This window comes from Eurytemora carolleeae, unplaced genomic scaffold (genome assembly GCF_000591075.1).
Source record: "Eurytemora carolleeae unplaced genomic scaffold, Eaff_2.0 scaffold1711, whole genome shotgun sequence".
Lineage (NCBI taxonomy): Eukaryota > Metazoa > Arthropoda > Copepoda > Calanoida > Temoridae > Eurytemora > Eurytemora carolleeae.
In genome coordinates this window covers 35,374-49,078 of record NW_019397602.1, presented here as the reverse complement: position 1 = coordinate 49,078, position 13,705 = coordinate 35,374, and the positions used below count along the sequence as shown (strand labels likewise).

General features: G+C 34.2%; 1 protein-coding gene across 1 annotated transcript in view; it reads left to right on the top strand.

Annotated features, from left to right (window-relative positions):
• LOC111715130 (uncharacterized) overlaps positions 1-12,653 on the top strand; it is a 16,394-nt gene extending 3,741 nt beyond the window's left edge. The window contains exons 2-11 of the mRNA XM_023490397.1: positions 2,454-3,332; positions 4,344-4,407; positions 4,473-4,677; positions 5,987-6,701; positions 7,809-7,909; positions 8,160-8,234; positions 8,360-8,477; positions 10,368-10,404; positions 10,928-11,178; positions 11,382-12,653. Coding sequence (XP_023346165.1) covers positions 3,284-3,332; positions 4,344-4,407; positions 4,473-4,677; positions 5,987-6,701; positions 7,809-7,909; positions 8,160-8,234; positions 8,360-8,477; positions 10,368-10,404; positions 10,928-11,178; positions 11,382-12,532 — 2,766 coding nt within the window. The 5' untranslated portion in view covers positions 2,454-3,283 and the 3' untranslated portion in view covers positions 12,533-12,653. The remainder of the gene's footprint in view (positions 1-2,453; positions 3,333-4,343; positions 4,408-4,472; positions 4,678-5,986; positions 6,702-7,808; positions 7,910-8,159; positions 8,235-8,359; positions 8,478-10,367; positions 10,405-10,927; positions 11,179-11,381) is intronic.
• The last annotated feature ends 1,052 nt before the right edge of the window (positions 12,654-13,705 follow it).

Below are 13,705 nucleotides of genomic sequence, written 5' to 3'. Positions count from 1 at the left end.
TTAGATATGTTTCAATCCTTCTTCAATATAATAAAGCTCTTCGCTCTCACTCATATATCTTTAATATATATCTATAATATATATCTATATATAGGTTTGCTATAGAATATAGATGGCCAAACGACTAGACCATATTAGCTGAACATTTTTGAGGGAACCCATGGGTACACAAGGGGTCACAAAGATTCAATATATTCGAATTTCTTGCCGCGTCCATAATTATAAAATCAAAATTAAATGCCAAACGCGGGTAAACGGTGGGAGTGACTATCTTACTATGACTAATAAAATAAACCTGGGCAACACCGGGTATTCCAGCTTGTATTCTATATAGATATTTTTAATAATTATGAGAACAGAAAAGAATACCGAGTAAGGCAGGCTAATTGTAGAATATTAAGGGCAATTAGAAATATTAATAAAAATGCTTCTACTTATATTCCTATTTCCTGTTCTGTAGGGTTTGATACAAAACTTATTTAAAATAAAAAAACAAATTCAATCTTCAAATCTTGATATTTTAAAAGATCCAGGTCGTCATTAAACTCTCATCTTAAATTGGTAACAACGTGATTTAGTTAATTTTTAGAGTTGAAATATAAATAATCAATTAATCATCAAGAATTAAATCTCGATAAATATATATATTTGGCTTTCCGGTTTATTTGTCTGTCTGTTTGTATCCAATAAATGTCAAAACAGCTGTACCGATCGGGCCCCACATATTTGCGGTACCTCGCATGATCCCAGGAAAGGGTTATGAATGATTGAATTTCCAAAAATTTGCTCCAACAAAATTAGTTTCTTGAAAATTTTGAAAATCCACGAATCTTTTTCATACAATTCGCAAAATTTTTGTTTGTTTTTGTTTTACGATGTACACAAAGAAAACATGTTCACAATTGAAAAAGGAGATGGGCGCGAAGCGCCTTAAAAGCCTAGTATGATAATATTAGATAACAATGTAAATTTGAAATTGGTTGGCCGTAGTAAATCGTTATATTTGACAAGTTTTAGGTCATTATTAAATAATATATAATTAAAACTTATAAACGCATACATGATTTGAATTCCCTGTAAGTACGAAACAAAGCATTCGTTGATTGAGGAACGAATATAAGTTTATTTCAAAATAAATCAATATTTGGGGTTAATGTTCCACATGTCGGGTTGGGATAATTGGGTATTATTCTCCGGGTACAAACATCTACTGATGAGTTGCATCTCAGCATCTATTGTTTATTTCCCTGGTTGGATACTAGGACTGACAACTCAATCCATCATTCACCAATATTAGAAACCTCTTAGTTTTATCATAATCCTTTCAGGAACATATCAACCCATTAGCAACCAAAAGGAACCCCATGAAAACAAATTAACTGTCACAAGGAACACTAGCCATCTATCAGGAACACTAATAAACTATCAGGAACACTAGTAAACTATCTGGAACACTAGTAAAATATCAAGAACACTAGTAAACTATCAGGAACACTAGTAACCTCTCCGGAACACTAAATAACTATCAGGAATACTAGTAAAATATCAAGAACACTAGTAAACTATAAGGAACACTAGTAACCTCTCCGGAACACTAAATAACTATCAGGAACAATAGTAAAATATCAAGAACACTAGTAAACTATAAGGAACACTAGTAACCTCTCCGGAACACTAAATAACTATCAGGAACACTAGTAAAATATCAAGAACACTAGTAAACTATAAGAAACACTAGTAAACTCTCCGGAACACTAAATAACTATCAGGAACACTGGTAAACTATCAGTAACACTAGTAAAATATCAAAAACACTAGTAAAATACCAGGAACGCTTGTAAACTATCAGGAACACTAGTGAACTATCAGGAACACTAGTAAACTATTAGGAACGCTAGTAAACCATCAGGAACGCTAGTAAACTATCAGGAACACTAGTAAACTATCAGGAACACGTGCAAACTATCAGGAACTAATTTTGATATTAAACAAGTTTCGGATATATAACTTCATAAAATGAAAATTACTGCATGAAATGGAATTCCAAACTATATGAAAAGTTTTATCAATAATAAGTTTAGATTTATAACTTTAACCCAGTTTGTTTGGCAAATAATACATACGCACCACTGTGGAAGAGATGGTCAAATTTACGCAACATTACTGACCAGACCTTGTGACCTCATAGCTCAATTTCCTTTAGTTTGAGGTGGCAACGGCACAGTACAGTGCAGTACATAAAGAACATTTAAAAATAACGTTAATATCTTTATGTTAAATTAAATACGAATGTCGTCATATGTTTTATTTTTTTTCTACGAGACGTATAAACGTAATGTAATTTTATATTACATTCGTGCACCGTAATATACAAAGGATTGATGAGAATATATAATAGAATATTGATTAGTAGCTAGCATTTGTATTATTGATTGATGGATTCATATTTACAGGTTTTAATGGGACATGGAGCAGAGCAGGAATATACTTATGGAGCTGAGAGAGGAACTTGCATAAATTCTCCAGTATACTCCTGGAGGTGAGAGAGGAACTGTATTCTCCGGTATACTCCTGGAGCTGAGAGAGGAACTTGCCTAAATTCTCCAGTATAATACTGGAGCTGAGAGAGGAACTGTATTCTCCAATATACTCCTAAAGCTGAGAGAGGAACTGTATTCTCCAGTATATTTTTGGAGCTGAGAGAGGAACTGTATTCTCCAATATATTCCTGAGGCTGAGAGAGGATCTGTATTCTCCAGAATTCTCCTGGAGCTGAGAGAAGAACTTTATTCTCCAGTGTACTCCTGGAGCTAAGAAAAGAACTGTATTCTCCAGTATTCTCTTTTAGATAAGAGAATTACGGTATTTTCCAGAATATTCTTGGTGCCGAGAGAAAAAACATTATCTTCAATCCTGTTCGGAGAATAATCTCTCCTAGAACCGAACCCTGAGGAGAGAAAGATAGATCTGGTGAATGGTCGGGTTGTAATGAATACGCTCCGGGACGAAGACGGATTATCTTTTGTATCCGGAGCTCTTAAGAGATAGGTTGGAAACAGCTGAATATGTTCCCACTCTATACAATATAATAACCCAGAAAATTTGCTGGCACGACACTTTTTCAAACAAAACCAGCAATGTAATAAAAATCTTTAAACATGAAAAAGTCTCTTCTACAAAAAACTGGGAGACAAAAGAGACAATACTCTGTAATCTGAGCAGATTCGGAGAACGTAATATACAAGTTGAAGAGGATCTAATCCTTGGTTAAGGACTGATAACTATGGAGATTACTCTTCTCATATTGATCTTCATCTCTCTTCCAAGTCCAGGTTTAAGCTCTCGTACTTTTGATAAACATGATAATTTTTTATTTTACTTCTTTTTGCTCTAAACGAAACAGGAGGTTTTTTTAATTCAATTTTTCCTATTTTTTTTATTAGATGTTCAAATCAAAATCTAAAAAAATGATGTAAATAAGGAAAATTACGAACAATACTTGTAGTTTTTCTCAAACAATATTTCTCTTTATTGTCTGTTCAAAGAAGAAAAATATTTTCTCTGCAATTAAATAAATTGAAAGAGAGAAACAATAAAATTATTTAATTAAATAGAAATACAACAATTACTTATTTGGAAAATTTAACAGAAAAGGTTTATTTTGAAAGTTGGTTGGAATTTAAAAGCATTTATTTAATTTTATTTCCATCTAACTGAGTTTTCTACAAACTGGAACCCATAAAACTAAATTGACAAACCCTGGAGGATTTAAAATCCAACCTAATCCTACTCCTGCTCTTCTTTTCTTATATTCTGGACTTCAGATCACACGTGTAAAAAGTCGTGGTTTTCTTAAATGGGCTGTAGACGTAAATTCAAGTGACCTTTTACGCTGAATGATTCACAACGGTACCCTTTAAACCATTATCTGATCAACATTTTTACAGATATCATCGTTTTTTTAATCTAAATAGTGTTAAATTCTGACAGTTTCGCCATTGTTTCTGTGTCAGAAATCTACAATTCACTTTTAAAGAGAAACTCCAATAGGAAATAATTAATTCTAATCTTTTTTATAATTATTATCCTTTACTCTTTTCCTAATATCATGTTATTCTTCTAAAGTTCTTTCTTTTCATCCTTCTATCCTTCTATCCTTCTATCCTTCTAACCTTCTATTCTTTTATCCTTCTATCCCTATATCCTTTTATCCTTCTATTCTTAAATCATTCTATTCTTAAATCCTTCTATCCTTCTATTCTTATATTATTCTATCCTTCTAATCTTCTATTCTTCAATCCTTCTATCCTTCTACCCCTGTTTTAACTGCTCCTATATTCCAGGTTCTCCGAGTTGGATAAATCTTCCATCAAGATATGTTGCACTGGAACGAGATCTAGCCGTCAGGTAAAGATTTTAAATCAAAATATTCAAAAAAATATTTAAAAGTATTTTCAAATCTTTATTCTTAGTTACGAGATTGAAAAGTTTGATCCTGCGAGGTTTAATGATATCCACACACTCCTGCATGCTGGACCTGCTCTTCTCTATGCAGCTCGGATACCGGTCGGAACCGGAGTCATCATTATTCCATGCGGAGTTATCACCTACGCAGGGAATCATTCCCTGTCTATTGCGTACACTAACGGAACCATGATTGCGTCAGGATTCTTTCAGGAATGTTGAAACTTTTACTTTAAGTACTTTTAAGACTTTTGCCAAGAAACCTGTAACTATAAATTGATCAAATACAACCAATTCTGAGGCCTTGTCAACAAACCACAACCCTCCCCCACTACACTCCCCCCCCCACAGTGGAGTATTAAGGGGGGGAGGGGGAGGTCAGCTAAAATGAGTTTATTCCATAAACCTCTTATTTATGTCAACTAAGGCTTAGCCGCTTAAGAATTTTTTTTTTGAGAGAAGTCTTTAAGTTGTTTAAATGCTATGTTTTAGTTTTGAATTTCGACCGAAAATCCGTTATTTCATTTAAAATATGATTTTTTCAACACACTTCTTACACTAACCCAAGGTTTTGGCGTACTGCCGACGCCCCTAAATCTTTTCTTTATAGCTGTAAGATTTCATTTATATATATAGATTATCCCGAAACTTTTGTTAGAAAATATATGTTTTTCTTCCGAAATAGCTCACTGTAACAAAGACGACATCTAAATATATTGCGGGTTTACAGGATCCATTCAAGGAAAAATATATGAACGGGAAAAGTTAAATTAAAAATTGAAATCATTATAAATCAAGCTACAATTGATAAAATTTTTGTAATTGAAAAGATTATATAAATATATATTCATTTTGTCCATTCTCAACATGAAACACAAAACAAATGCATTTTAAGAGGAGTATTGTGACAAAAACCAGTCACCCCCCTTGACCCCCTAAAGTACCCCACCGTGCCCCCATTCCTCATCTGCGCCCCCCATCTACTCCAATCCCCCATTGCTCTTTTACCAAAGTAATTCTTTTCTAATTCTCCCTCTCACGAACCCCTCCTATATTTTACCCTCATAATTCCCTTTCCAACCTAAATCTCATCTTCCCACTTACCTCTTCTTTTTCACCATCACGATTTCCTCCCATTTTAGTTTTTCTTCCTCCTTTATTCATCTTTCATTGTTTTCATCTTTGTTTCTTATTTATTTCCCTTTTTCTCCTTTACAAGGCCTCTACGCCACCTTTCTTTTCTCAAATGTTCTCCCCATTCTTGTTCTTTTGCGTTCCTCTTTACCCTTTACACATCACCATTGGATCCTTTCATTCCAATTCCAATCTTTTTCCCTTTTCCATTCACCCTTCGTATTCTCATTCCGAACTTCTTTTACTTCTTTTACTCTCACTGTCTAATCTTACTCTTGGCTTCCCTACTCCTCTTTCCCCATCTTTTACCCCTTTCTTATTAACTCATTCTTCCTTATGTGGATTTTCTTATTTTCGTTTTGATGCATTAAGTTTTTAACATGCCAAGGTTGTTTGGCCTGTGATAACATTGAATACTCCAACCCGAGTTGAAACCTACACTACAGATGTTACTCTAGGAGTAAGTTTTACCAGAGCAGTCTGTTCTCCTAAAGGACGGAGGGAAGAGGGTGTGCTGCAAGGGGGAGAGTTTGGTACACCTACAATTTGGTTAAAGTTGATGTTGTGCAATGATAATAATTGTTCTAAGAATGATGTTTATTATCTTGTCAAGTTAGATTCATTCTATTCTCGTCCATCCTCTGTAGTTACAGTTCCCTGCAGGTTCTGGGGTTGGCCTGGAGTTTATCAGGTTAGGATCGGGGCGGAGATAATGATAAAAGATGATGATTCAAGAGATAATGGTCTTATTGCCACCAGCTTGGGGATCGAAGTTGCCTGGAGTCTTGAATATAAAATCCTGGTGGATAAAACTAACCTGGAAAACTGCCGGCAGGATGAAACTGTCGTGATAGAGTTGGACTATCCACACTGTATTGGATTAAAGGATAAAATCAGACTGTACCGTGAACCTGTCAAGCCTGGGTTGGGTCGAGCTCAGTATGTTGGAGAGCAACGTGTAGTTCCGGGAGATAAAGCTGTTCTCTTCCCTTGTTCTCTGTTCAACATTACACAAGACTTCATGTTCTGCTTCCATTATATTTCTACCTCGGAGAATGGGAAGGTTTCTCTTGTGACAGATTCCTGCTCCAGGCAAAGCAAAGGTAGGAGGGAATCAAACAATAAATAAAACAGAATCATAATATTTTTAACGTCTTAAATCTACCTCTAAATTCTAAATTCTGATTTTGGCTCAATAGGGCCAGGAGTTGATTACTTGACAAGGAAAAGTTTAAGTTTTTAATTTAGTTTCCTGCGTTGAGGTTCTAATCCAGTGAAATTACCGGTTCCACCTCCAGTAATGTAAATTCCAAGTATTTCGGAAGAAAACAAGTCTCTGGGGAATTCTTTCTGTCAGGGTTTCCGTTTTCTTTTCTGAAAAGTTTCCTTTTCTTTTTCTGTCAGGGTTTCCTTTTCTTTCTTTCACAATTCATTTTCTTTTCTGTCTGGGTTTCCTTTTCTTTCTTTCACAGTTCATTTTCTTTTCTGTCTGGGTTTCCTTTTCTTTCTTTTATAGTTAATTTTCTTTTCTGTCTGGGTTTCCTTTTCTTCCTTTCACAGTTCATTTTCTTTTCTGTCTGGGTTTCCTTTTCTTTCTGTCAGGTTTTCCTTCCAGGATTTCATTTCTCTTTCTTCCCTAATTCTTCACTTTCAAAAAAATTTCTTTTAAAAAGTTACAATTTTCCCTTGTTTATCTTTTTTCTTTATTTTAGAATATTAAAATTTTCCTCCAGGTTCTTTTATGTGTTTTTCTTGATATTTCTTTTTTCCTATCACATCTTTTCTATTCACTTCCTTTTCATTGATCATTTACTTTCCTTTTTCTGATTCAAAAGTTCCTTTTATAGAGGGGGGGGGGGGGGTTCTAAAATTGATACAACTTTTACAGATAATGTTTTTATGCATGTATAAATAGAAATTCATATTTAACTTTTTTTACACGGTTTAACACTTTTATTGTTCTTTAAAATTATCAAACTTTAATTTTTGAACTCACTTTATCCCTCATAATGTTTTTATTATTGGTTTTCGTGTTGTAGGGAGATATTGGGAGAGAAATAAACTTATTTGGCTCTACCATAGCAATAACCTTCCCTCAAACTAAAATCAATGTTGGAAATATTTCATGAAAAGTAGAGTTATCAATGAATCATATGGTTAGGTTGGATCAATTTTATTTATACTTGGTTGGATCAAGTTTCTATCTCCAGGTAGCTGGGAGAGCTGGAGCTCCTGGTCCCAGTGCTCTGTAAGCTGTGGAGCAGGTTCAAGATCTAGGTTCAGGTTCTGCAGTTCACAATATCAGTGTAAGGTACTTTACTCCCTTTCTCTTCCACAGTTTAACAATTCTCTAAGAACACTGTAACACTGTAACAGATGACTCTACTCACATAAATTATGGAAAATATAAGAAATAATTTAGGAAAATGTTTCTATTTAGTAATAGATATCAAAGAAATAATTTAGGAAAATGTTTCTATTTAGTAATAGATATCAAAGAAATAATTTAGGAAAATGTTCTCAAACTTGTTTAAAGATTTACATTTATCAAGTATATTTAGGGAGATAGGGTTAGTAGTGAACCTTGTAACCTGGCAGAGTGCTTCTCCCAGTCTACTCCTACATATAGAGAAGAGGTATCAGTCTAAAACCTTGAAACTGATCACAAAGTATTGTCAAAATTTTTTTAATGAATTTTGTAAAGAAATCTTAACTCCCTTTTTCGAATTTAAACACATAAGAAGAGAAATTATCTATTTAGACGACAGTTGGAGCAACCCGTCCTATTCCTAGTTCTCCATGTTCTTGTGGATGCACGTTCATTCTACACTCCCAGGATACAGAGGAGAAAACAGTCCGAGATATTCATGTAGTTTCAGGTATACTCCAGGATATTCAAGTAGTTTCAGGTATACTCCAGGATATTCAGGTAGTTTCAGGTATACTTCAGGATATTCAAGTAGTTTCAGGTATACTCCAGGATATTCAAGTAGTTTCAGGTATACTCCAGGATATTCAGGTAGTTTCAGGTATACTTCAGGATATTCAAGTAGTTTCAGGTATACTCCATGATATTCATGTAGTTTCAGGTATACTCCAGGATATTCAGGTAGTTTCAGGTATACTTCAGGACATTCGTTTTTAAGCAATAAAGAGAAGGTTTGACTCAACCGCTCATTTTCTTTACTTTTTCTTTTTAATCCACAATTTTTTAAATCTTTATTTGAACCATTTTATTGGAAACTTTTCTTTAGAATTTATTTCCGTGTTTGTATCCATTGCATTTGCCATTAAACCCTGGTACACTTACTATTCTCCGGGTAGTTCCTTGAACACAGATAAATTCTCAACTTCATTATAATTAGATCCTACTTCACAACTTTACACTCCTACACACATACACGTGGAATTCTAATAACAACTGCAGATTCCAACCCGGCCCTTGGGTTCAATATATTGTTATCAACTGTCAAAAATAAAGGGAAAAATTGGAAACACGCTTAGTTTTCATAGAAAATAATAATAATATAGTTTTTGGCATCGTTTAGATATAGGAAACTTATGGAAGTTGCCCCTCTGAAAGAAACTGATCAGTCGCCAAGCTTTATAATTTTCTTATCACCATATCTTTGCAACCTGATGGTGTAATTCTTTCATATTTGAAAATTTATTCCAGCAGAATTCATATTTCATAGTTTTACAATATCAAAGGTCTACAACATAAGATTGCAAAGATATAGAGATTAAAATAATTTGATTTTGCTGCGAGAAATCAGCTAGTTCTTTTGTGATTCATAAGAAAAGAATAGTTTAAGGGAAAATATATATTTACATATTTAAGATTTTATGATTGAAGGTTTGAAGGGTTTTCTTTTGTGTTGAAGATTTAGAAAATTTAGATTCGATGCATTTTTATTTTAAAGATGTTTTCTATCTTCTTATTATTTTTTGAGTATAGGACACTCATTTTTGGTCTCATATATATTTGTCAATAACTGTTTAATTATAACAAACTAACTTAACAATGAAAAACTAAGTTCTTGCCACAAGCTTAATCTTTTTTATCCTAAAGGTGTAAACCTTTGATATTTCAAACTATTTGATCCATCAGAATTAATAGTTTGAAATATCAATGGTCTACATCATCGGGTTACATAGATATGGGAATTTTTAACAAAGTGTTTACGACAAGAACTCAGTACTTTTGAACCAAATGTGATTTTTTCAAACAATTGTGAGAAGTAATTATAATCCCTTTTATATACGACCGTAGTACATGAACTTGGATATCTATTTAATAAAATAAAAAATAAAAATTTCAAGAATATTGTCTAGTTCAGATATTTTTTAAAGGTTTATTTCAATTGAAGAGTCAAAAACACGATTCACAATGGTACCCAAATTATAAAATTATCTGTACAACAGTGAGGAAGATATTTAAAACATGTTTAATTCTGTCAATTTAAGTCTTTTTTTCTGCTGCATAACTCCGTAAATAACGAATATATATATATACGAATGCCTTGTTTTATTATATAGATTAAATACTAGCTGAAGTGCCCGGCGTTGCCCGTGGAATTAAAACAAAAAATTGAAATGTGTTTTTGATTTTTTTTAGCCAATGTTACCCCCAGGGTTCCCGTTTGGCTCTCTCAAAAAAATTCAGCTAATTTGGTCCAGTCCAGTAAATATACAAATATGTGAGCTTTATTTTATAGATTATTTTAAAGATTTATTTGTAAATAATAAAATATAATTTAATATTCTAGGATTATGCAAGCAATCTCTGATAACCTGGACACTCAGGTAAATGATTATATTTAATTAACTATAATTACATCTGTTAATTACTCCGTTGCGGTTAATTATACATTATTAATGATCAGTATACTTATCAATTATTCCAAGGGGGGGGGGGCGCATTGTTTTTGCAAGGTCTCCTGGAAAACAATATCTGTTAACATACAGATTTAAAAGATGGCGGATTTTTGGGTAAATGAATAATCTAATTTGATTAAAAACAAAAAAGTCTGTAATGTTTTCTTTTTTATCATTCATTTTATAACCTCAGGTTGGATTTTTTGTGTGAAATGCAATAAACATATAGACTAGGGCCTAAACATAATCTTCAATGCTGGAACTTTTTAATTACAGATTAAGGGTTTTAATCTTTGAAAAACAGCTGACTCGTTTTTTTTTAAAATCCCATTGACATACAGTCACAGAGATATTAATTATCAAACTATAAAAGTGTCCTCTGAATGGATTAAAAAGATTTATTTGGTTGATTCTAGCTCAATTAGTAATATGTACACTGTACACTGTACAGGGTGTCTCTGGGAAAAGTTCTCCTGCTGAACCTGACCTCCCCTAGTCTATCCTGTCCAGGACTTATTCTCAACCTCCGGGACGGAGTAAAGGAGGAGAACCCTCTCCTTTATCAGTCAGTGATGGAGGGGTACCCCGAGAAACTCTTTAATTCGTCCCTGAACACGGTTCGATTTGAGCTGAGAGCTGGAGGGTTGGTGGAGAATTTATTCGAGTGTTTTGCTGAGTTTATGGTTCAAGTTACAATTACAGGTTCAGCAAAATAAAATATTTATCTCTTTTATAATTTATATTTTAACCGTACTAAATCAAATAGTTATTTATACTAATTATCGATAACTCTAGCTTGTCTAAGCTCATGATTTAAACTTTGCTCAGATACATTTTAAAAAGTATCCATATAGTTCACAGTAATATAATCAGCATATACTTGAATAAGAATTGTTTTGTTTCAGACAAAGTTGTCAGAACGAACACAGTCTTTGAAGAAAGTTGGTATTATCTTTCCCAAGCTATAAATCTGCTCAGTCCCGTGGTGGTGGTTATAGTTCTAGTTTTTCTAGTTCTACTCTGTACCCTGATCATGGTGTCTGACTATGTAGTGAAGAAGGCCAGGTACTCCAGGTGGAAAGCAAGACCGGAGTCGGGGTTCAATTCTCCAGAGCATAGTTGTCACACCTACCTTCCTCAGGGTCTACCTTATACCTCTCTCTCTACTATCTCCGAATATATTCCGCTCTCAGTGGAGAACGAAGATAACAACCTAGAGCTTGAAGGTCAGGAACCAGTTTCTCCGGTGAAACGAAGACGGAGAAGATTGCTAAGAAGACGTGAGACACTATCGGATTGGTGTATTAATAAGAGAAGTGAAATTAGAAAATCATCTCTCCCTGGTAAGATAAAACTGTATCGCACTGTATCAGTGAAGGACTCGGTTGACTCCCCGCGACCAACTATATCAGTTTCTGACATGAAACCTAAAGAAAAGCGTGCCGCACCACGGCGAGAACGAAAACAAAGATATTCTTCTCAAAGTTTGGCAAGTTCTTGCTCCAGTGATACTAGATCTAGTCGGGGAGTAGAGATGGATCGATCAGGATCGGAGATGACGCTTCGTCCTTCTCATTCAGTCTCAGGGTTCTCTTGTAACTCTGTAGAGCAGGAGATGGAATACGATCTTTATGATTGTGATATCGGGAATGTGATGGCTGCTCCAGGTTCAATGTTTGCTCCGGCATACTGGGATTGTGACACAACACCAACTCTGGACCTGGAGCTAACCCAGCTCTTCCCGAAGGATGAAGATGAGGTTGAGTTACGGGAAGTTGGTGGACGAGGACATCTTGCAACAAGTATAACCTCGGATTTAACCTCAAGTATTAGCTCTGCTGTATCCAGGAGCACATTAGTGGGAGAGGATGATAAACTAGACCTGGAGGAGATCAATGAAACCAGTACACTTCTCCGGGCTAACAAGGAGCTAGATACGTCCTGCTACTACAGTGGAGATGAATCTGAACCCTGTCTGCGAACCCCAACCAAGAAGAGAAATGAAAACCTTTTAAATATTCAGCATGTTAATGAAATATCCTTTGTAGACGATTGATCCCCAGCTTAGAGCTTAGTTAATGATAAATCATGTTAAAAGATAGAATGCTGTCTTATCATTTAAATTATGGATGAATGTAAACCTTTAAAAATATGCTTCAAAAAAAAATTAAACAATATTTTTTTTCTTCCAGATATGTATATAGCAATACGTGGTAGGATTTACCACTCTAAAACAGTTTTTTTGTAAAGAACACAATCTTACGGTAAACATTGCTTTTTGTGATCGATTACTTATCATCATAGTTTTGGTTTTCAAAAAACTAGTTCATAGTGTTCAAAATACGTCCAAACGTTTACGTTACCCTTATCCCCCCTTTTCTACTTCATGATTGAGAATATCTATTTGTATCAGGAGGATAAACCATTGAAAGAGCAATGATATTGTTTTATCAGTATTTTACTGAGAGAATTCTCACAAACCTCATAAAAATTTCATTTCAATAAGAGATGTTCTAGACTTTAGAGAGAAGGGGAGGAGTAGAGAGGAATAGAGAGGACGGAGTAGATAGATAGGGAGAAGGATGAGAGCCAGTTCGACACAAGTACGTTTACCAACGAAAACAAACATTTTTAGAGGTGTTAAATTTATTGCTAAAATAAAAAGCAGGTTATTTTTTTGTAATGATGTAGCGTTAAAATGAGAGTCTTTTTCTGCAAACAGTCACGTGATTCGACGTACCGGGTCAAATTCCTCTCCACTTCCAACTACTCCATTAGTAGATAGAGAGCCGAGACAAAGTGGAAAGATGGAGAATATTTATATTTCCGAAGATCAAAGAAAGATAAATGATGAAGAATAAACGAGATATTTGTATTTTCAGAAAATTGTTCTTCCGACTCTTATGTTTTAAAAGTAAGAAAGCTACAGAGAGAGAGATCTTGTGTTTATCCTCTGGAAGAGAGGATCGAAGATATAAATGTTACTTTTTTAATCCCACGAAATGACGGGCTTACGTCGGAAAATATTCAATGGTAATTACTATTTATCTTACTTCTATCTGTTGCGTCTATAAGGAGAAAATTGTTAAAACGACTCATACCGAAGAACTTAGCGTCCATACAAATTCAGAAAGTTGCAATATTCGACTCGGATAGTTAAAAAATAAATTTAATTCCAAACAAATCATTCAGATATTACAACCTATAATCATCGATTTTTTTTCGACGC